The sequence below is a fragment of the Pelodiscus sinensis genome, chromosome 9 (assembly GCF_049634645.1).
Source record: "Pelodiscus sinensis isolate JC-2024 chromosome 9, ASM4963464v1, whole genome shotgun sequence".
Taxonomy (NCBI): Eukaryota; Metazoa; Chordata; order Testudines; family Trionychidae; genus Pelodiscus; species Pelodiscus sinensis.
This window is the reverse complement of record NC_134719.1, coordinates 30676802-30698927: the sequence shown is the minus strand read 5'-3', so window position 1 is coordinate 30698927 and position 22126 is coordinate 30676802. Positions and strand designations below refer to the sequence as shown.

Below are 22126 nucleotides of genomic sequence, written 5' to 3'. Positions count from 1 at the left end.
GAGTATGAATTGTTCCAGTTCCTTACTGAATGAACTTTATATAGCATAGATAGGGATGCCTCAATAATGTGATGCTTAGTAAATGTCATATGATATTCTATGGCTGAAAAGTCATTGTCACAATGAGCTTGCGCTAATATAATTATGCTGAATTACCTGGGAACCCAGTGAAAACATAATAACTGAGACCATCAAAGAAGTCTGTGGGAATTAGGTGCTCAACTCCTATTTAATTTCTTTGGGAAATAGGCACTGATTCTCTTAGGCCCATTGGAAAATCCTAGCTAATGATTTTAAATGGAACAGTGATCCTGCAGGATGAGTCTCTGTACAATGAACATTGTTTGGCATAGTACTGAATAATTCCACTCTATCTTCTTTTTATAGGGTATCCCAGGGCCACATGGGAATCCAGGTTTGCCAGGGCTGCCTGGTCAAAAGGTAAGTTAAATTGAGCCCCATTGCCATAAGCATTATTCAAATTTCCTGGTGTGTAACATTTTGGAAGTCCCAGAGCTTGCTTCCAGTAATAGTAATGATTAATTTTATTTTGTTTACAAATGAAGACCACAGCTATAAACAGTTTTTAATTAAATGTAACCAATAAAACTGAAGCCAAGAGAAAAAGAAAAAATAGCCAGTTTCGCAGGATAAAATGATTCATGTATAATGATGGCCTGGAAACCTTTACTCATGTGAGTAATACTTGCTTTCCAAAGGGTTTCCATGGAAGTCAATCCAACTATTTGGATGAGTAGCATTATTCAAGTGAGGCTTTTGCAGAATTGGATATTTATTCCCTCTGGTAACCTTTTACTGTGGGGGGGGGGGGGGAACCCCCACTCTCCATACATACATCTACTTGTTTCCACAATTTCACCTGTTTGGTGGCATTTCAATATTTTAGCTTTAAAGAGTTTATTGATTAAAATGATAGAATAAGAACTGTGGGACTTAGATCTGATATTTCATTCAGTCAGAAGCTCTGTTAAAATCTTTCAACCCTGAGTTACACAGGCCACTTTACATAGCTCAGGCAGATTAGTTCAATTGTAAAATGCCTTCAATTCATATTTGGTTTTAACAATTTGTTAGATATGTTAGGAAAAAACAACATGATGATTTGTTGTAGTGTGATTCCTTATGGCAAGAATCTGACCTGTAGTGACAGGTGTTAAAAACTGCTTTAGGCCATGAAAAGATATTCAATAAAGTGTGTGATGTTGTCATTTAAAACAAAGTAGCTTTGTGTTTGCTATATGCCTTTTCTTAATATTTGGTTTTATTGCAACCATTAAACATAGTGATTAATATAACCCACTTTTACAATATTTGTGCACAATGTGTAATGAAGAAGTGTAGACCGCTGTTACTTGAAATAACTGTAGCCAGCTATTCATAAGATGTATTTCATAAGATATATTTCCTTTCATTGAGTAATACCAAGATTCTGAGAGATTTTTAATCCATCATGTAGCTGAGTACATGATTTTAAGAACTGAAGTAATTTATAAAAAATAACGTATTTTCTAGGCTTATCTATGAAAGCTACATTTTCTTGTTGGGCACAATTTATCATTGTTAATACTGTATCATTATTTTATGCGGGAGGGAGGGGGCATAGAGCTGCACTCAACTTCTGTTTTACTCTAAAATTGCCATCTTAATGCAAATTCCTATCAAAATATTTGTAATTAAATAGAAGTAAGACAGAGCCTCACCAAATGTAAAATGGAGAAGCACCATCAAAGTCAACTGACCAACATGGGTTTACACTAGCTGAGACTGAACACACTTAGGTTTAATCTTATATTGCAAATGGCCAGCATTACTGTGCTGGGTTCCACAGTGCCCCTTGGGGAGATGGTTCAGGGTGCTGCCCCTTGCCCCTTTTCCTGGACAATCTGCTCATGCCCTGGTGGGAAAGAGAAGGGAGTGGGAAAGTGATCTGGGCTTGAGTCCTAGCCCCTCTCAACTCTTGTGGGTCCTTCTTAGTCCTTGATATTGCTCTGCTGGGGCAGGGTCTCCCTTCCTCCAGTTCTCTGATCTTTCAGCAACCAAACTCCAGTCTTCTCTCCTTCCTCACTCCACATAGTCTGCCTGAAGCAAGCAGGGCTGGGACACATTTCGCCTGGCCATGGGCAATGGGGAGAGAGTGGGGCACCTTGCCTCTGGGCCTCAGAAGGGGTGAGGCCTTAGGTAAAAGGAGTCGGGGCTAGGAGGCCCCAGCGCCCAGCACTGCCAGGACCATGCTATATCTCCCCAGTCAGCTCTCAATGCCATGTGGACTGTGCTGCGTTTCCCCCAGCGAGCCCTCAGCGCTGACCAAACCACACCACACGGGATTGTGGTGGTGATTGAAAAGACCCCAGGTTCTGGCCACTGCTGCTGCCCTTTGAAATCACCAGGCCCTGGGGCAACGGCCCTCTTTTCCTCTTACCTCCATTGCCTGTCGTCAGCCCTGATCAAGCCCAAGATGTATCATTTCAAACAATGGTTCTCAACTTACACTTGTTCCTATTTACTCCATTGCCCAAATGGATCACACGGTAAGTGCCTATTGAAGCCAAGGGGAGTCTTTCCATCGACTTGAAAAGGCAGAAAATGAACAGGACCTGCACTTGGGTCTCCATGCCAAAAGAAGCAAGTGTAAAGTGTTTGGGGATAGAAATAGAAAGTGGAGGGATAATGGAGTTTGAAGAAATTTGCTGGGAAAGAGAAATCAATTAAGGTAAAAATAAGTGACGGGAGAAAGCTGGTCCTCCAATCCTACATCCATTATGCACGATTAGACTGCTGCACCCATGCACAGTGGTGCTGAGGGAGAGGAGCAGTCTGCCTGCATGCAACACAGAGCAGAATTGGAGCCCGAACCAGAAAGTTAATGCATTGAAAAGAGAAAGGGGAAAAAACCCTGAAAGATCTTAAAGGAATGAAAATATTTATTAAAATATAAGGCATGGTTAATTTAAGGGTAGTTATAAAAATAAATCAAATATCCTTAGTCCTGGCTGGGGCGGAGTTAGTAGTAGTAGTAGTGCTGAACTCCTTTTGAATACTCTGGATCCTTTTCATTTTGGTTTTAAGAAGTTAGCAGGTATGTCAAACAGTGGATTTTTATAAATAGTTGTCTCATTGCATTAATCTGGCTATATGCCAGAAAATCTATAATCATCCATTACCCTAAGTAAAGAGCTTTGTCTGATACTATAGGTTAATTTCAAGATCCAGTCTGTGGCTGTATTTTTTGACAGGAACTTAAACATTCCGCTGATATATGTCTTGTCATTTCTACCCTTAGGCCAGATTCTTTTAGAGTATTGACATTGTGCATCCACATGCCACTCCATATGCCACTGTTTATTGACATAACACGTAGATTCTTACTATACTTTAATGGGTACAGTGAAGTAGGGAATTAAATGAATAGAAGTTGAGCCAATTTACTGAAGAAGGAAATAGCTTGAAATGCAATTAGAAATATGTATACAAGTGTTGATTGTATGGAGGCTTAACTATCACAAAGGCAGTAATTATATGTAGTGCTTCTTGTTTTCATAAAGTTTGTTACATGGACAATAAATTCATTTATCTGTAAGGCTACATCTAGACTGGCATGATTTTCCGCAAATGCTTTTAATGGAAAAGTTTTCCGTTAAAAGCATTTGCGGAAAAGAGCGTCTAGATTGGCAAGGACGCTTTTCCGCAAAAGCACTTTTTGCGGCAAAGCGTCCGTGCCAATCTAGACGTGCTTTTGCGCAAAACAAATCTGAGCTGTCTACGCTGGCCCTTTTGCGCAAAAGCTTTTGCTCAAAAGGACTTTTGCCCGAACGGGAGCAGCATAGTATTTCCACAAGAAGCACTGATTTCTTACATGAGATCGTCAGTGTTCTTGCAGAAATTCAAGCGGCCAGTGTAGACAGCACATGCTTTTGCGGAAAAACTTGCCAGTCTAGACACAGCCTAAGAATCTAGAATGATGATGCAAAGGTAAAATATAGTGAATCACTGGATTCGCTACTGCATTGCACCTTGTATAATCATTTATGCAAATTGAACATAGAGTGGAGGAATCTAATTCAAAGCATTTTATAGCCACATTGCATGAGAGTAAATAACTCCACAAAGTGCAGTTTTTTAGTAAATAACTACACAAAGGGCAGCACGGACTCGGGACTATGATTTCTAATACTTTAGGACAAGAATGCCCGTCCTGTGAAGAAACCTACCCCAATGGGTTTAAAGGAGCAATTGGACTCTGTGAAGTTTACCTGGTGAGAAGGGTTAGAAATCTGCAGATTTTAACCTCTCTGAACCATATACATAGAATGATAAGATTGGAAGGTACTTCATAAGGTCATCTAGTCCATTCCTCTGCACTCGTGGAAGAATTAAGTATTATATAGACCATTCTGGACAGGTGTTTGTTTAATCTTCTCTCAAAATTTTCCAACTGTGAGATGTGCTGAGAAATGGACTCCCTCTTCCATACAGGGGCAAAAAACATACCTAGATGATCCCTCTTCCTGCCTACCATTATGGTTCCTCAGAGCCTGCCTTTATTCATTACCTAGTATATTGATGTTTTCTGTTTTAAAAGTGTTGGAAGTTTGTTTTTCTAGTTTTTATTTTGTAATTTTCTTGGCTTCACAGCTTTGTTTTTATGGATTAGTAGTAAGAGAATCATGAAATAAAAGGGTATATGATTTGTCTCACAAAAGGAATTTTTGAGAGCTACCAACAGAAGGCAAATTGCAAAATTATTGTCTTACGAATTATTTTTAGAAGAACCGTGTTTACTGTGTGAATATCTAGCTTCTGTTTGACACTGGCAACTTTCAGTCTCTGTTTGCAATATGGTCTTTCTGTTATGCCATGCAAGCTTTGCTGTTATTAGAAAGATGCTAATCTTTATTCCAATTAAACCCTTAGAAGGTAAGTACCATATATAGATTCAGTCTCATCTTTAGTTTGGAAGACCTGACATGCTTATAACCACTACTCAAGCTTTCTCTGAGCAGTCATAACAAAGTAACACTTGAAACATTTTTAAAGAGAAAATAGATCAGACCCTCAGGTGCAGTGCAGCTGGTGTCTGTCTTACCATGTGTGGACTTTGGCTGTAAGCCCAGTCTAAACAATCGAGGGAGGAGCACCACACAGCAGGTGGGAATCTTCACTGGTATGTGAGCCTCTTATGCCAAACTCCCTCCCTAATGCTCAAGTAGTAGGAGAGAGTGGGAATGGGCAGGTTATCCCTCTGCCATGACACATCTAGGCTGCATTTTCTGTTTTTTGTGGTTGTTACAGGCCAATGTAAGTCATAGCCCACCCTGAGGATTAACTCCTATTCTCATGGAACTATAAATGCATGGCAATGTTAACACTTGCAAGCCAAATTGTTTTAGAGTTAGAATTGTCTGTCTCACACATGAGCACACGCTGGGCACTTTTTGCAGTTACCAAATATAAGTTCTTTTTTCCAGAACATGCTAGCTGAACAGTGGCTTGGCCGGTTTCCTCCATCAGAGAAGTATTAATTTTTGGCAGCGTTGTGTTAGTACATGCAAAGAAGCGTAGAAAGTCATGAGATGCCAGTGCTACAAAACAAGGGCTTCTTGAAGAAGAGATGTCATTTGAAGATTTTAAGGTTGTTAATATGAACCCTATCTATACTGAGACTTTTGTTGAAGACAAGGGCCTGTCCAATTTGTAAATGGGCACAGTGCCATTGTACCAGAAGGGTACAAGTGTGGGTCTCTCTCTCTCTCTCTCTCTCTCTCTCTCTCTCTCTCGCACACACGCACGCACACATGCACGCTTGGTGGCTGTGGGCAGAATTCTTTGTTGGGAATGCCTGAACAGCTGTCCATACTGATTTTAGTTGCTTATAAATAAAGGGCATGTGCCATCTTTAATACAACTGTGATCTGGACTAGCTTTAACCATTAAAATAATTTCCTTGGCTACAGAGGAGAAATTCTTGGCTAGGACAGACCAAGCTGTGTGTGGAGCAATTCATTATTATGTGGTTTGCAGCTTCAAGGCTGAAAGTTACATCTCTGGCCTGTACAACATTGATATAATTAGGTCAATGGAGTGTAACCATATGTACTGTGTACAGCATTTAGTGTAACTAAAACCAGTGAAGATTACAGATCTCCTGCTTGACGTTGCATTTTATATTCCTTTGTGCTGTATTTTAGCTTTAAAATGATTATTCTTAATGTTAAGATTTTAAACTTTACAAATGACCAAGCTTGAAACAAATGAAGCAATGGACTAAGATAACCATTTAGAGGGGTTATTTGTGTGACAAATAGAGGTTCTTGATCCACCTGCTGGAGGTTGTGGGCCCCTAGCATTGGCGAGGCTGCTAATAGCAGAGAGCACTGCAGTGCCAGACATTCAGCCCTGCTCTGTTAGAGGACTCAAGCTAGATGAAACAAACTAAAATAGTGGGAAAGGCTGAAATAGCAGATGATCTGCTGAATCAGTACTTCTCCCAGGGACTGCTGTTACTGAGGCTCTTAAGTAATCTGCAACTCCAGGAGAAGACAATCAGATCTCTGAAAAATTGGGTCTGAAGTCTATCAGAGACACTGCTCTTTATTTGGTTGATAATATGTCAACAATGCTGCTATGTTTCCACAACATGTTCTGTGGACATCCAAAGCATTTAAATCAGTATTTCTTAAACTTTTTAAGACCGAGGAACACTAAACAATATTTTTTTTTATGGGGAACACCAGGGATTTTTGTTGAGCCACGGATGGCCATTTGAACTCTGTTCTCTCCTATGTTTACTATGCCCCTGACTCTCAGGGTCAAGATGGATACATGACCAGAAGTAAAAGTAACCCTCTCTAAGAACTTTTCCCACCATCCTCCTACCCATAGGGGATGAGTTTGGCCCCCACTGAACCCTCTCTCCTCTGGTGCTGATCTCTCCCCTTCAGGTGTCTGCCCTTCTGCTTCACTCCCAGAATCCCCTGGCACCTGCATCTTCTCTTACCCCTGCACCCTCCTATGCTTCCTCCTTCCGTCACTGCCCCTGTCCCCTTGCCCTCTTTCTCCCTGATGCCCATCCCCCTCACCAACCTCTGCCCCAGTTCCTCTCATGCCCCTCTGGGCCCTCACATGGCTTGCTCCATCCCCGCCTTTCTCATGCCCACCCCTCCTTTCAGCTCTTCTCTCAGCACCTCCTCCTCCCCTTGCTTCCTCTTGCCCCCAATGCCCTTCCCCTCTTCTCTCCCAGCATCACCCTGTCCCCTCCAGCCTCCCAGACACCTCCCCGCCCTCCTCCTGCCCTTTTCCTCATTGTCTCCACTTGGCCCCCTGGCATTTGTCTCTCCTCCACCCTGCCCCTTGGTGCCTTCCCCTTTCTTCTCCTGATCTGACCCACTCCCCTCAGCACAAGCCCCTTCATCTCCTACCCTCCTTTCCCCTAGTTCTCTCTGAACCCCTCCCCCACCTTTTGCTTTCTAGTTTGCGGGGCTGGAGTCTGTGGTCGGGCCCCTGGAGTCCCTGCAGCCCTGGCCCCAGCTGCTTCAAAGGCAGGATCACTTGCCGGGCCTGGATCTGGGCCGCCTGCGGTGCTAATGTTAGTGCCGCATTCCAGTCCCTGCACCAGCTTTGTCTCCCATTAGGAGGAGCCCGGGGGGAGGGGGGAGGGGGGAGGGGGGAGGGGAAGAGAAAGCTCCCACCTTCCCAGATCTGTCTTGCGGAGTGCAGCAAAGCGAGCAGATCCATGCACTGATGCTCCCCACGTGGAGTGGGAAGGGGCGGGGGGAGAAAGCGCCGTGAACAGAGCACACCGGCAGAGCTCGAATGTACCCCACTCTGCAGCGCTCCAGCCGGGCTCTGCACAGTCTCTGCTGGGACTCTGGTGGCAGATCCCAGGAGTGGCTCATCGGCTCTGACCAGTGCCCCTCGCCCTCCAGCAGCGGTGGTGGCCACCTGTGTATGGAGGAGGCGACATGGCCGGGCTGGCGGCTGCACACGGTGGAGGCAGTCCCGCAGTGAGAGGGAAGACCACATGGTGGTGGGGGCTTGCTGGACAGCGGCATGTGCTGCATGGGAGCTTGGAAGTCTGGACACTGCGCACCAACATCAGCGGCCCTGGTTGCCCATGGAAAGCACAAGCACCAAGGGACCTGCTTAGGTGCTGGGTAGAGATGGGGAGTTGCTGCTGCGCTTCACTAGTGCTGGGTGTCTTTAAATCTGCAATTGTTCCAGAAAAAAAGGGATGTATGGTCACCATATCTCCGCAGCACACCTTGGATTGGTGTGCCACGGAACACAGTTTAAGAAACGCTGATTTAAATAAGAAGTTTTCAAATGGTTGGAGGATTTGATGGGAAAATGATTCAGATTAAAGGACACAACTGCGATTTTCATAAGAAAGTAATATTCAGATAAAGGAAGCTCAGATAGATAGGGGCCTATCTGTTTCAGCTCAGATGATGTCTCTATGTTTCAGCTAATGAGTTTCAATTAAACAAAATCTGAGTGTATCACGTGGAGTTGAGGAAATTGTAACATTAAGTAGGGCCCCTTTCAAGGTTAAATGGTCAAAGGGTCAGTGAACGTAAGTTGTTGTCTTGGTGACAGAGGTGAAGAAGGCTGTGGAAAGGGAGAGATTAGCCTGGAAGAACTCCCTTCCCCTAGAGAAAACCTTTTCTGAATGTAGAGGGCATGATTTAGTTTTTTATCCAAGTTAACAGGGCCTGATACTATTTTGCCCCAGGGTACTGAAGGAATTAGATGAAGAAATCTGAGTGCTGCTGGCAATAATATGTGCAAACTCATGAGTGACAGGAGAGGCCCTAGAAGACTGCACCTATAGTTCCTATCTTTAAAAAGAGGGCGGGGAAGAAAGCTTGGGAACTATAGACTAGACCAGTCAGCTTGACCTTGACCCCTGGGAAGCTGCTAGAGCTGGGCTGGGCAAAATATGGCCCGGGGGCCAGATCTGGCCTGCCAAGTCACTGGCTCTGGCCCACGGACCACCCTGCTGGGACCCTCAGATACACAGCTGCCATGGTTTAAAGCACAGTCCGTGTGGCTCTCTGCTCTCCAGGGAGCGGGAGGCTTTGTGTGATCTTCCAGCCCCCAGTCCAATCCTCAGCTCCTATAGGCTGGAAACAACTGGCCAATAGAAATTGACCCCAGCCAATCTCTCAGCTCCTAATTGGCCTGAAGGATGGGGGCAGTACAAGCCTCTTTCCCTTTCCACAGATGAGACCTACATGGCGGGAACAAGGCTGCAGTTTAAAGTGATCTGGGGATACAGCAGGCAGGCAGCACAGCCAACCTTGGGGGTGCTGCAGGGCTGCTGGCTTAGGTAAGAGCCTCCCAGTCCGAGCCTGCCTCTGGCACTCCTGCCCCTCCCTCATCCCAACTCCCTCCCCTAAGTCACCATCCAAACCCTCTGCACCCCTCTGCCCCAGGTCACAACTCCCTCCCAGACTCTGAACTGCCTCCTACACTCCTCCCCCAGGCCAGAATCCTCTCCTGCACCACACTCCCTCCCAGACCCTGAATGCTAATCCCCTTCACCAGGTCACCACCCAAACCTTCTGCAGTCTGCACCCCATTTTCTCCTTCTACCAAGTCACAATTCCCTCCCAGACTTTGCAACTCCTCCTAGAGCTCTTCTTCCAGGCCAGAATCCTGTCCTGCACCCATAATCTCTCCCTGAGCCTACAGCCCGATCCTCTGACGCAGGTTGCAACCCCCTCCTTCACCCAAACTCCCTCTCAGACCTCACACCATCTCCTGCATCCTGGTACCTTACATCATGCACCCTTCTGTACCCAACTTCCACCCTAGACCCTGCATCTCCTCTGCAGAAAAGTGCGGCCCCATCCCCAAAAATTATTGCCCACCCCTGTACTAGAGCAATGTATACAGTGTTCAATTTGTGAATACCTGGAGAACAAAGGAGTAATAACTAAAAGACAGCGTGGATTTATCAAGAACAAACCATGCCAAATAAGACCGATTCTTTCTTTGACAGGATAACTGGTTTGGTTGATAGAGGGAATGTGGTGGACATACTATACCTGGATTTCAGCAAAGCTTTTGACACAGTCCCAAATGACATTCTGATAAGTAAGATGGAGAAATGCGGGTTCAACAGAACTACCATTAAGTATCTATTAATAGAATGATGTCAACATGGAAGCAGGTCTTAAGTGGGATTTCACAGGGATCTGTTCTGGGTCCAATATTGGCTAACATCTTTATTAATGAGTTGGATGTGGGAATTGAGAGCATATGAATTAAAGCTGTAGATGATACAAAGTTAGGTGAGGTTGCCAACACTTTGAAGAATAGAGCTAAAATTCAAAGGAATCTTGATAAACTGGAAAACTGGGCCACTGACAACCAATGAAATTCAATAAAGAGAAATGTAATGTGCTGCACTTACGGAAGAAAAACCAAATGCACAAACACAGAATGGGGGATAACTTGTTTGGCAGCAGCACTGCTGAGAAGAATCTGGAAATTGTGGTGGATCATAACCTCAAAATAGTCAACAATGTGATGCCGTTGCAAAAAAAAGCAAATGCAATTTTAGGTTGCATTAACAGGAGCCTGCAAGTCATAGGAGGTGATAGTACCACTCTACTTAGTCCTGGTTTGATGTTAGCAGGAGGACTGTGTTCAATTGTGGCCACCATGCATAGAAAGGATGTAGAGAAACTGGAAAGGATCCAAAGTTGAGCTACAAATATCATCAAAGGGATGGAATGTAAGCCATATGAGAAAAGACTGAAGCAACTGGGCATGTTTAGTTTGGAAAAGAGGAGATTAAGGAAGGACATAATAGCAATCTTCAAATACTTGAAAGGATGCCATAAAAATGGAGAAAAATTGTGCTCTCTTGCCACAGAGGGAAGGACGAGAGGCATAGCAAATTTAGATGAAATCTCAGGAAAAGCTTCCTAACTGTAAGAACAGAACAAGGCAAACAGACTGCTTCAGGAGGTTGTGGAAGCTCCTTCACGGGAGGTTTTCTAATGAAGGCTGGACAGCTATCCACCTTGGATGGTGTAGACCAGCAGTAGGCATTAACCCGAAGATGGTTCACCAAGGTTAGCCCCTGGCGGGCTTCCAGTACTTTCTTCATCTGTGCAGCCACTGGTATGGCTGCTTGCATATCTGGTTGGCTGTGGATCGCCATTCCCAGCCAATGGGAGCTGCAGGAAGTGATGTCCCAGTTCACATCACTTCCTGTAGTTCTATTGCCCAGGAACAGCAATTTGCGGCCAATGGGGACTGCAAGCGGCCATACCTGCAGATGTGCAGGTAAATAAAACACCAATGGCCTGCCAGGGGCTAACCTTGTTGAACGCATCCAGCCCATGGACTGCTTATTGCCTACTCCTGGTTTTAGAAACAACAAATCCTACATTTTGACAAGAGGTTAGACTACATAACTCTTGTGATCCCATCTAGCCCTACAATTCTATGACTTCTAGTCAGGAATGACTCATAAACTGCCTGGTTAAGAAAAAGAACCTTGGCCTGTTGGGTTTCTCCCTCTCACTTGCTCTATTCTCTGGGGTTCTGTGTCCTTTTTAGGAGGTGCTTGATATGTGAAACCAGATGGCAGAGGCTACTGTTTCTGATAACATTTAGAGAAAACATGGAATCATGAAGACCTGGTGGATTGTTTCCATTTGATAATAATAGTTCTTCTAAATTCGGGCTAGAAAACTGTTTAAATTCTTGTGTTGTCTGTTGTAAGCCCGGTTAGTTCTTTTTATTATTTAAACAGGCAATTTACTACTTTTGAGGATTAATTTATTACCGTGAACCAAAAGCAATTGACTTCAAAACATGACAAGCATGTACACTTCTCAGATATTCATGGAAATAGAGACAGATAGTGATGCTTCAAAGACAGTGGAAAGTAAAATATAGAATGCTGAAGAACTTGATGTGGGAACACAACAAACTATGAAAATATGGAATATGAAAAATAGCCATATTCATTCCTTATGTGGGATAACATTCTCCTAGTGCCAGAATATGTGAAAGGCCAAATGAATATTTCTGCAATTTATTTTTCCAATAAAATGCCCTTTGCCTGCCACATGAACATTGTATTTCCCCCTTAAAAATATCTATATTGTAAAATTTGTAAGGAATGTACAGGCAGTTCTCAACTTCACAATGTTCAACTTAAGAAAAAAGCACTTACAACAGTTCTGAATTGACACTCTGATTTGGCTTATGACTAGGTTTTGACTTTATGATTCTCGGTTCTGCAATGGAGTGTATTGCAGTTCCAAGTTATAATGTTTTGACTTTCAACACAATTTTCAGGAACCAATTATATCATAAGTCAGAAGACTGCCCGTAAATCTAAAATCTTGAAATTTTGAAATAGCAAATGGGCAACTTACCACTAGCCTTAAGGAGAAATTACATCAAGGGGTAACTCCTGTGAGTTTCATGCAAGTTTTGCTTTTTGGGGAGTGGGAATATGCAATGAATGAAAAATTGCAACCAACTGACTCAATCTAATAGCAGCTTTCAAGTACATGAGATTAAAGGATAGGAACAAAACAGAACTGAACAGAAGTACAAATGACATCACGACTATGTTGATGTTCATGTGTGAAATAGTTTGACACATCAGGCTTTCATAAATCAGCACAGTATCTGTACAAGTAAAGTATTCAATTATAACTGACCATGCAGGCACACTGACTTGTTTATATCTCTTACTACATTGGCAATTAGCTATTTTAATGTCAATGCTGGGAAGAAATGCTGGGAAATTCAAATTTATCGCCACATACACATTGGCTGTGTCTACACTGGGCCACTTATTCCGGAAAATCAGCTGCTTTTTCGGAATAAGCTGTGAGCTGTCTACACTGGCCCTTGAATTTCCGGAAAAGCAACGATGCTCTACTGTACAAAATCAGCCGCTATTCCGGAAAAACTATTCTGCTCCCGCTCAGGCATAAGTCCTTATTCCGGAACACTGTTCCGGAAAAGGGCCAGTGTAGACAGCCCAGTAGTCTTTTCCAGAAAAAAGCCCGGATCGCAAAAATGGCGATCGGGGCTCTTTTCCGGAAAAGTGTGTCTACATTGGCCACAGACGCTTTTCCGGAAAAAGGGCTTTTCCGGAAAAGCAGCCTGCCAATGTAGACGCTCCTTTTCCGGAAAAACTGAAAACGGAATAGTATTCCGTTTTAAGCATTTCCGGAAATTCATGCCAGTGTAGACACAGCCATTCAGATTATTGTATTTATGGTATCTAGTGTGACATGTTTATTTTAATAGTAAAATAAACATAAAACATTTCTGGAATAAGAAATATACCTTGCACAGCATAAGATCTTGCATACACACAATCAGTTTTTTCAACAGTGAAAATATTTGGGGCTGGCTATATAATTAAATTATCTGTCCCTTTGCCACACTGATTTAATTTCTCTGCAATAGGGCCCTAAAGGAGCTCCAGGATTCTCCCCAGGACAAGCAAAACATGGAGAAAAGGTAACTGCTTCTTAATTACAGAGAAATGTTAGCCTTTTTGTTGTTGTTGTTGAACTTTAGTCATGTGCTCTATTGTTAAGTTTAATTATTGTTTAATTACCCAGTGGTGTGTAAATTGTAATTTCTGTTTTCCCATTATAGTTTGTCTCAGAATGGCTAATGTCTATATGGGTGGCTAAATTTGAGTGTCCTATGATAAGGAAAGCCTTTAGCAACAGTTATGAACCAAAGACAGATATAAAATAAAAACACATAAGGGTGCACCTGTAGTTAAATTTTAAATTCTGCATTTGGTCTCAGATTTAAGAAACAAAAATTTTAAAAAATGTTATTGAAAGCGTTAAATCAAATTCAGTGTGTTAGGATTTGATAAATATGGTACAATGAGACTCCTTCAGATCAGCAAAAAAAAAATGTGTACTGAAACCTTATACCATCTTATATTAGTACACAAAGCTAAGAGTGACGATGGTTAAAGGAATACTTCCAACTTAAAAATCACATCTCTACTTGACAATGTTTTATTTTCTGTGGTTGCAAGGGATACTTCATGTTAACATAATTAAAATTTTAGAAATAAGCCTTTTCCCTATTTTTCAAAATCTGACAGCTCTCTGTGTAGCTTTTTCCCTTGTCTACTCAGTTAGATCTTGATTCCATAGACACTTAAGCACGTGCTTAACTTAAAGTACGTGAGTTAGACTCATTGAATTCAGTGGGTTACTCATATATTCAAAACTGAGCATATGAGTAAGTCTTTGTAGTATTCGGGGATCAGGGATGTAGTTAGCAGATTTCCCCCTTTCACATCGTAATAGGAGAGGATAAAAACATGAAAAAGAGAAATGTGATTCTAAATCTGTAAGCTTGTGTGAAGGGGGGCCAGGACTAGGTATAGTCCCCAAATGATCTGTAACTTACTTTTTAAACTTACTAGACTTCAGATTGATGCTATCTCTTTATAGGTGATGAATTTCCACATACACACATCGTCCTGTTGAAAATTCACCAGTTTCACTGTTTTCTCTCTCAAAAAAATATGCTAAAACATTTTGTACTTGAAAATAAAGATCCTCATTCTGATCTCACTTAGGGTGTCTCTAGACTACAGGGTTTTTGTTTTTGTTTTTTTAAAGTGGCCTTTTTTCGAAAAAACTTCCCCTGCCTCTAGACTGCTGCAGAATTCTTTCAAAAGTAAATTGAAAGAAATGCAGCAGTTTTTTCGACCGCAGAAAACCTTGTTTTATGAGGAATAACACCTTTTTTTGAAAGTGAACGGCCTCTTGTGCATTTCAAAGCCACGGACCCCTGGCTCCATGGTACATTCATGTTGCTGGGAGCCCAGGGTAAGCTGGAGAGTCCCCAGCTGACCCTAGATTCTGCACAGCACTTCCCTGGAACCTGAAGTCAGCTAGGGACTCCCCAGTTAACCCTGGGTTCTGCCTTGCACTTCCCTTGCCTTGCAGATGTTGGGTGCCCCACAGCAGCGGAACCCAGGGTCAGCTGGGGAGTCCCCAGCTCACCCCGGGCTCCACGACTGCCCCTTTAAAACACTACCTCTGCAGTGATTTAAAGGGGCAGCTGCCGTGGAGCCCGGGGTCAGCTGGGGACTCTCCAGCTCATCCCGGACTCCCCGTGGCATTTCCTCGGAACCAGGATCAGCTGGGGAGTCCTCAGCTGACCCCTGATTTTGCTGCTGTGGGGAGCCCAAGATCAGCTGGAGAGTCCCCAGCTGACCCCGGGATCTGCTATTGCGGGGCGCTCAAAATCAGTTGGGGAGTCCCCAAATGACCTCCCGCCCTCCGCCGTCCTGCCTCCCCCCCACGCTTTATAACCCTGTTGATCCAACGCGACTTTGGGAGAATGATCAGAATTCTAATCTGTATTGCATATCAACATAATTGTTACCTAAGTTGCGATTGGCTTGCCCAGCTCTGTCTATAAGCAAAGTTTGGTCTGGAGAATCTTTGTCTTTGGTGGTGGTTCCCTAGCTACAAAGAATCTAGCTTGACTAGTTGATTCTAGTTTGCCACTGAAGGACTGTTTGAAAAACATGATTTTATTTGCAAATGGAACAAATTATAATTGAGAGACAATGACAGTGGACACAACTATAGCCATGGCCTATTAATAGTCGTTTTTCAAATTATAACTGTATATTAAGGAATTTAATTGCACTGGAAAAATACTGTTATGAAGCCTCAGGGTAGCTAAAGCAGCTGAAGTCCCGTCCCATTCCAGAAATATTGCCTGTAAAAAGGGTAATAAGGAAACTACAAACCAGTCAGCTTTACTTCTGTGCCAGGGAAGATAACGGAACAAATAATTAAGGAATCCATGTGCAAACATCTGGAAGATAAGGTGATGATAAAAACAGTCAGCATGGATTTATCAAGAACAATTCATGTCAAACCAACCTGACAGCTTTCTCTGATAGGATAACAAACCTTGTGGATAAGGGAGAAGTGGTAGACATGGTATGCCTAGACTTTAGTAAAGCATTTGATACAGTCTCACAGACCTTCTTATCAGTAAACTGGGGTTCTATAAGTGGGACTATTATAAAGTAGATGCATAACTGGTTGGATAACCATTCTCAGAGAGTAGTTATTAATGGTTCACAGTTATGTTGGAAGGGGCGTTCCTAAGGAAGACTAAAAGAACTGGGTTTGTTTAGTTTGGAAAAGAGAAGACTAAGAGGGGACATAATAGCAGCTTTCAAGTATCTAAAAGGGTATCGCAAGGAGGAGGAAGAAAAATTGTTCTCCTTGGCCTCTGAGGATAGGACAAGAAGCAATGGGCTTAAATTGCAGCAACGTAGGTTTAAGTAGGACATTAGGAAAAACTTCCTGTCAGTGATTAATCACGGGAATAAATTGCCTAGGGAGGATGTGGAATCTCGATCATTGTAAATATTTAAGAGTGGGTTAGACAGATATCTGTCAGGAATGATTTAGATGGTGCTTGGCCCTGCTTTGAGTGCAGAGAACTGGACTTGATGACCTCTCGAGGCCTCTTCCAGTTCTAGTATTCTGTGATTCTCTGATTCTGTGATTCATCAAAAAGCATCTCTCAGCTCTAGTCATCTATATTCACCAAAAACTTTCTTAATATTAAGAAATCAAAGATTGTGTTCTCCACTTCACTTTAAAGTAGATTCTGAGAGTACCTTCTATAGTTAAATTAGTTGGTTACTTTATCTTTCCAAAATGATTTTCAATACAGAAATACAGTGATAACCTTCATGGAAGCTGTGGCTTGGAGGTTTATCATTTCAGTTTACTTTTAAATTGCATACTTTCTAATTATGGCTAACACTTTAAAACCAACGTGGTCATATTGAGAATTTAATTACCATGTTTATTTCATAAAGTATATTTAGAGTTCCATTTTAAAGAGCTGCCTATCAAAGACAGGGCTAAATTCAGAAGTGAGACTAAGTGTGTTTAGGAATAATTTAAATTGGTGAAATGTATACCTTCATTTGGTCCTTCCATTACAATGTTACACAAATGTAGACCTGGTCTGTAGTTAAAATTTAGGTCAGTATATTAATGGCATTCCAGGGTGTGAAGAATGCAACATCCTGAGCACCATGGCTATGCAAGTGTAAGCCCTGGTTTAGATGCTGCTAGGCTAGGTTGATGTAACAATTCTTCTACAAGCTAATCTACTGTTACTCAGGGAGGTGACCTTGCAGTGATGGAAAACATCTTTTAGTTGCTGTAGGTTTCATCTGCTACTGTGGGGTTACAGTGTCACTGCTACAGCACATTCTAAGCGAGTCTAAATAATGTATGCAGTCAACAATACCTTTGTCTTTGGCCCATAGCCTGAATTAGAAAATGTGCCAGTTCACTGTTTTCAGAAAGATTTAATTGCATTTATATTAGAAAATATTTCAAATACTTCCCCCATAAATTCTTTTTTTCATTTGTTACTTGCAGATTTGTATGGAAAATAATGTGGCAGCTATTATTTTCCAGTAAAGAAACATGTAATATTGGAGAAATGGATCTGATATGAGCAAGTTGAAAATTGAGAAGTAATTAAATACTACTCACTTGGACAGAAATTCACCACTGGGCAAAGGCCAGCACAGCACCTGTAACCACTTCAGTCATACTTAAGATGGCTGAAATGTAGATATTTTGATATCCTGAAATAAATATTGTTCCGTCTATTCCATTTTAAATGTCCAGGGGTAAAAAGAATTTCTGCTTTCCAGGTGTTTATAGTCTTTCAAAATATTCTAATAAAATGAAATTTTACCTTATTGTGTTGTACAGGGTGACCGAGGTCCAAGAGGCTTACCAGGCCCTCCTGGTACCAAAGGTCAGAAGGTAAGATTTTCTTTTAGTCTTTATATTCAGCTCTTAAGTATAAGTCCATTGGAAATCAGTGGGAGATCTGCATATTCAAGCCCGCCAAGCTTGAGTTGCGTAGTCTATCTTTGGAAATTCCTTACCATTTGTAATTTACAATAGATAGCTATCAAAATACAACACTCAGGACTGAATCTGAGCCACATGACAGATACTGCGCATACTTCTTTTTCAGGATGGGCCCAGTTAGTCTGGAAAATAACAGATTCTCCCAAGCTAAGCATGTTACAGAGTTCAATAGCAAGTCAATCTATGTAAGATAACCTATCCCACTACAATCCCCACCAGCCTCTTCTCGTTGCTCCACATATACTTCAAAAGTTCATTCTTAATATCAGAAAGTCACCAGTTAGCCAATAGTGGAAGCATAGCTGAAATATACATCCATGTCAGACTGTCCTCCCTCTTGGGCAAGCAATACTTATAGGTTCAGAGCACACACTGGTATTGTAAAAAGAAAATAGTATATGCTGAAATCTTGCCTTCCATTGTTTGTCTGATGTAGGTAGTGTTATTATATGAAACTTGTCCTAAACTCAGGAGCCTTGATCTAAGTGAAGCATATGTACAGCCATTCTCTATACTGTGGATAAATACATGACTTCAATCCCCAGTGTGGTTAATCTAGAACCTTTGCTGAGTATTAAGTTAATTGGAAATGTAATGAGCAAAATGTAAATGACATTTTTTGTGGCATACCCAAAGGGTGAGCTACTCTAAAATGCTTCCGGTGTTTCTGCTCTGGTCGCATGAGCACCTTTAAGTTTTAATAAATATATTCCTGTCTGGAAAATACTGATATTTTACATGAATGAATGTCACTTCAATCCCAGTTTCAAGACTACCCACTTCTTTTCTGTTCACTAATTTGTTCCCTGAACCATGTGTTAATTCATTCAATGTTGGAGATGGAGCTCAATCTTTCAGCACCACAAAATTGGATGTTTTTCAAAGATGTGTGTCAGAGCAGCTAAAACTCTTGCCTTGAAGCCAAATGACATAAGTTTAAATTTCGGAAGCCATGTAATATTGACATAATTATTTGTTCACTCGGAGAAATGTCAGAACACTGTAAGAAATACACGTGCCACACTCAATTTAAGAAATTACACTGACAACTAACATGGGACAGCATACAGCAAACAAAGAATAATTCAGAAAAGGGGATAAAAAGGATGCCAAGTTTGTAAGAGTGGAGAGAGTGGTACAGGGTGTGCATAGAAATAAAGCTGGAGAAAGGAGGAGCACATTTATAAATTATGTTGAAAAATATTGTTTAATTGGGTTTAGTAATGGGAGGGCGGTCAAAGCTTAGGAATGACTGATCAGTTTTACAAATGGAGGGCGGTAACTAGTGGTGTCCCCCAAAGATCTGTACTGGGACCAATCCTATTTAACCTATTTCTAAATGATCTGGAGAAAGAGGTAAACAGTGAGGTGGCAAAATTTGCAGATGATATTGAACTGTTCAACATAGTTAAGAACAAAGTAGACTGTGAAGAGCTTCAAAAGGATCTCATAAAACTAGGTAATTGGGCAACAAAATGGCAAATGAATTTTAATGTTGATAAATACAAAGTAATGCACATTGGGAAACAATCCCAATTATATATACAAAATGATGGGGACTAATGTAGCTATACCCACTCAAGAGAGAGATCTTGGAGTCATTGTGGATAGTTCTCTGAAAACATCCACTCTATGTGCAGCGGCAGTCAAAAAAAAAAGCAAGCAAATGTTAGGAATTGTTTAAAAGGGGGATAGAGAATAAGACAGGGAATATTTTATTGCTTCTATATAAATCCATGGTGCGCCTACATCTTGAATACTGCGTACAGATGATGTCGCCTCATCTCAAAAATGGTATATTGGCATTGAAAAAGATTCAGAAAAGAGCAACAGAAATGACTAGGGGTTTGGATAGGTGCCATATGAAAAGAGATTAAAAAGACTGGGACTTTTCAGCTTAGAAAAGAGGAAAGTAAGGGGGGAATATGATAGAGGTCTATAAATCATGACAGGTATGGAGAAAGTGAATACAGAAAAGTGATTTACATGTTCCCATAACATAAGAACTAGGGATCACCAAATGAAATTAATAGATAGCGGGTTTAAAACAAACAAAAGGAAGTTTTTCTTCATGCAGCACACTGTCAACCTGTGGAACTCCTTGCCAGAGGATGTTGTGAAGACCAGGACTTTAACAGGGTTCAAAAAAGAACAAGATACATTAATAGAAGTTAGGTCCATCAATATTTATTAGCCAGAATGGTTAGGAATGGTGCCCCTGGCCTCTCTATGTCAGGGGCTACAAATGGATGACAGGAGAGGAATGACTTGATAATAACTTGTTCTGTTTACTTCCTCTGGGGCATCTGGCATTGGCTACTGTTGGAAGACAGGATACTGGGCTGATAGACCTTTGGTCTGACCCAGTATGGCTGTTCTTATGTAAGTCAGAAGGCTTGTTACACAGGGCCACTTAGGGAGAATTAATCTGAATTAAGTAAAGATGTGAAGTTAAAGTGGATTAGAAAATTTAACTAGATCCCCTATGTGGGCACTCTTCAGAATTAAAGTGGTCTGAATTTGATGTAGTTTAATTCACTTCTCTTGTATTGACCAAAAGCATAAATTTATTCTTTGCAACCCAAAAATGGAAGATGTTACAGAATTAATTTAAAAGCTACTTGGAAATGTATTTCATTTGCTCACAAATCTCCTGGGATTTAATACAATTAACCCCAGTTTTATAGGCCTGACTAGAATTTTCATGGCTTAAGTGAGCAAATTCCCTCCAGCAGAATCTGTTTTTATCCAAATCAGTGATTTATCTGGTACTCTGATTGTTATCACCAGTTGTCACTGACAGAGCTGTGGCATCTTTTGAGTCCCAAAACATCTACAACTTTACTATATTGAAAAAACAACAAATAGTCTGGTAGCACTTTATAGACTAACAAAACATGCAGATGGTATCGTGAGCTTTCGTGGGCACAGCCCAAAGAAAGTTCAACTTTATTTTAAATAAAAGCAACTTAGGTATATGAACACTACAAGCTAGGAGTGATTGTGTTCATTCAATCATTGCTGCTTTTATTCTTTGTTTCCACCTCATGTAAAGTAGACACTAATTGGAACCACATTTTAGAAAACTCCATTCTGAACCAACCTTGTAAAAACAGAGCTCATGAATTATGTTACACCTGTAAACACTAAAGCATATTTTATGCTTGACATTTAATGAACCTAAGTCTAAGCTTTGCATTTTTAAGATGCTTGATCTTTCCATTCATTACCAAAGATACCCAAGACGATGATCATATTTTCAGACTTCTGAGTTGGTGGCTTGTTTTCATTTTGGAAAATAATGTCAAAGGAGTGTGTGAAAAGTGAACAATAATCTAGCTAGGAAAAGAGGAATCCTTGTGGAAAAAACCCTACCATCCTTATTTATTACTTTACATTTGACTTTTATTAAATGCGGTTGGGGAATTGTTGAAGTGGGTATAATTTTGAGCAACATAATTCCTTTGTCCTCCTAACTATAAAGAAGACCAAAAAATCCATAAATTCATTGCTTCTCAAGTCCTGTTTGATTCTGGCAGCTGGCTCTGATTTTTATCTTTCTGTGGGTTGATCTGAAGTATAATGATTAGCATTTCAAATGTGAAATAAGTTGTCATTTAGAGTAGCTCTGGCATTATTCCAGGTCTCCCTTTCAGGTAGAATAATGCAAATTTATTTCTGACCGTTTATTTGTAATTGTCGTTTTTCTCATTCATTTTAATTGCTTCCCTAAAGGGTTTGTAGGCTAAAACTTTCCAAGCAGCACTGGGGATCTGATTCCTTATCATCCCTTAATTTTAATGGTGAAATTAACTATTTCATCGGTAGAATGCTGGCTATTGTGTATACCTACTCCTGTCCTCTCCTGCATAAAACAATAGCAAGATTTTTTTCATCAAAATGTGTCTGATTTGGATACTTTGTGAAAATGTGTACAGTCCTCATGCAGTAGTGTACACTGTTACAATGATTGTGAAAATGTTGGGGTATATATTCATAGTGTAGCCCAGTGTGCTGAAAAGCATGGGATGGATTAAGGATATATTCATATTAAATTTTTATTTTTTAAAAGAGACAGTTTGTGATTAGTCATATGCTTTGTGCTCTTTGTTCAGGTTTCCTGAATGTCTGCACTTAGCACAAATGGG

General features: G+C 41.3%; 1 protein-coding gene across 4 annotated transcripts in view; it reads left to right on the top strand.

Moving 5' to 3' along the window:
* Positions 1–22126, top strand: part of COL24A1 (collagen type XXIV alpha 1 chain) — a 251636-nt gene that overhangs the window by 43341 nt on the left and 186169 nt on the right. For all 4 annotated transcript variants that reach the window (XR_012905946.1, XM_075936387.1, XM_025183174.2 and 1 more), the window contains exons 5-7: positions 388–441; positions 13471–13524; positions 17814–17867. Coding sequence is in view for 3 of the 4 variants with exons in the window: in XM_075936387.1 (XP_075792502.1) it covers positions 388–441; positions 13471–13524; positions 17814–17867 (162 nt within the window). In the remaining variant the exon portion in view is untranslated. The remainder of the gene's footprint in view (positions 1–387; positions 442–13470; positions 13525–17813; positions 17868–22126) is intronic.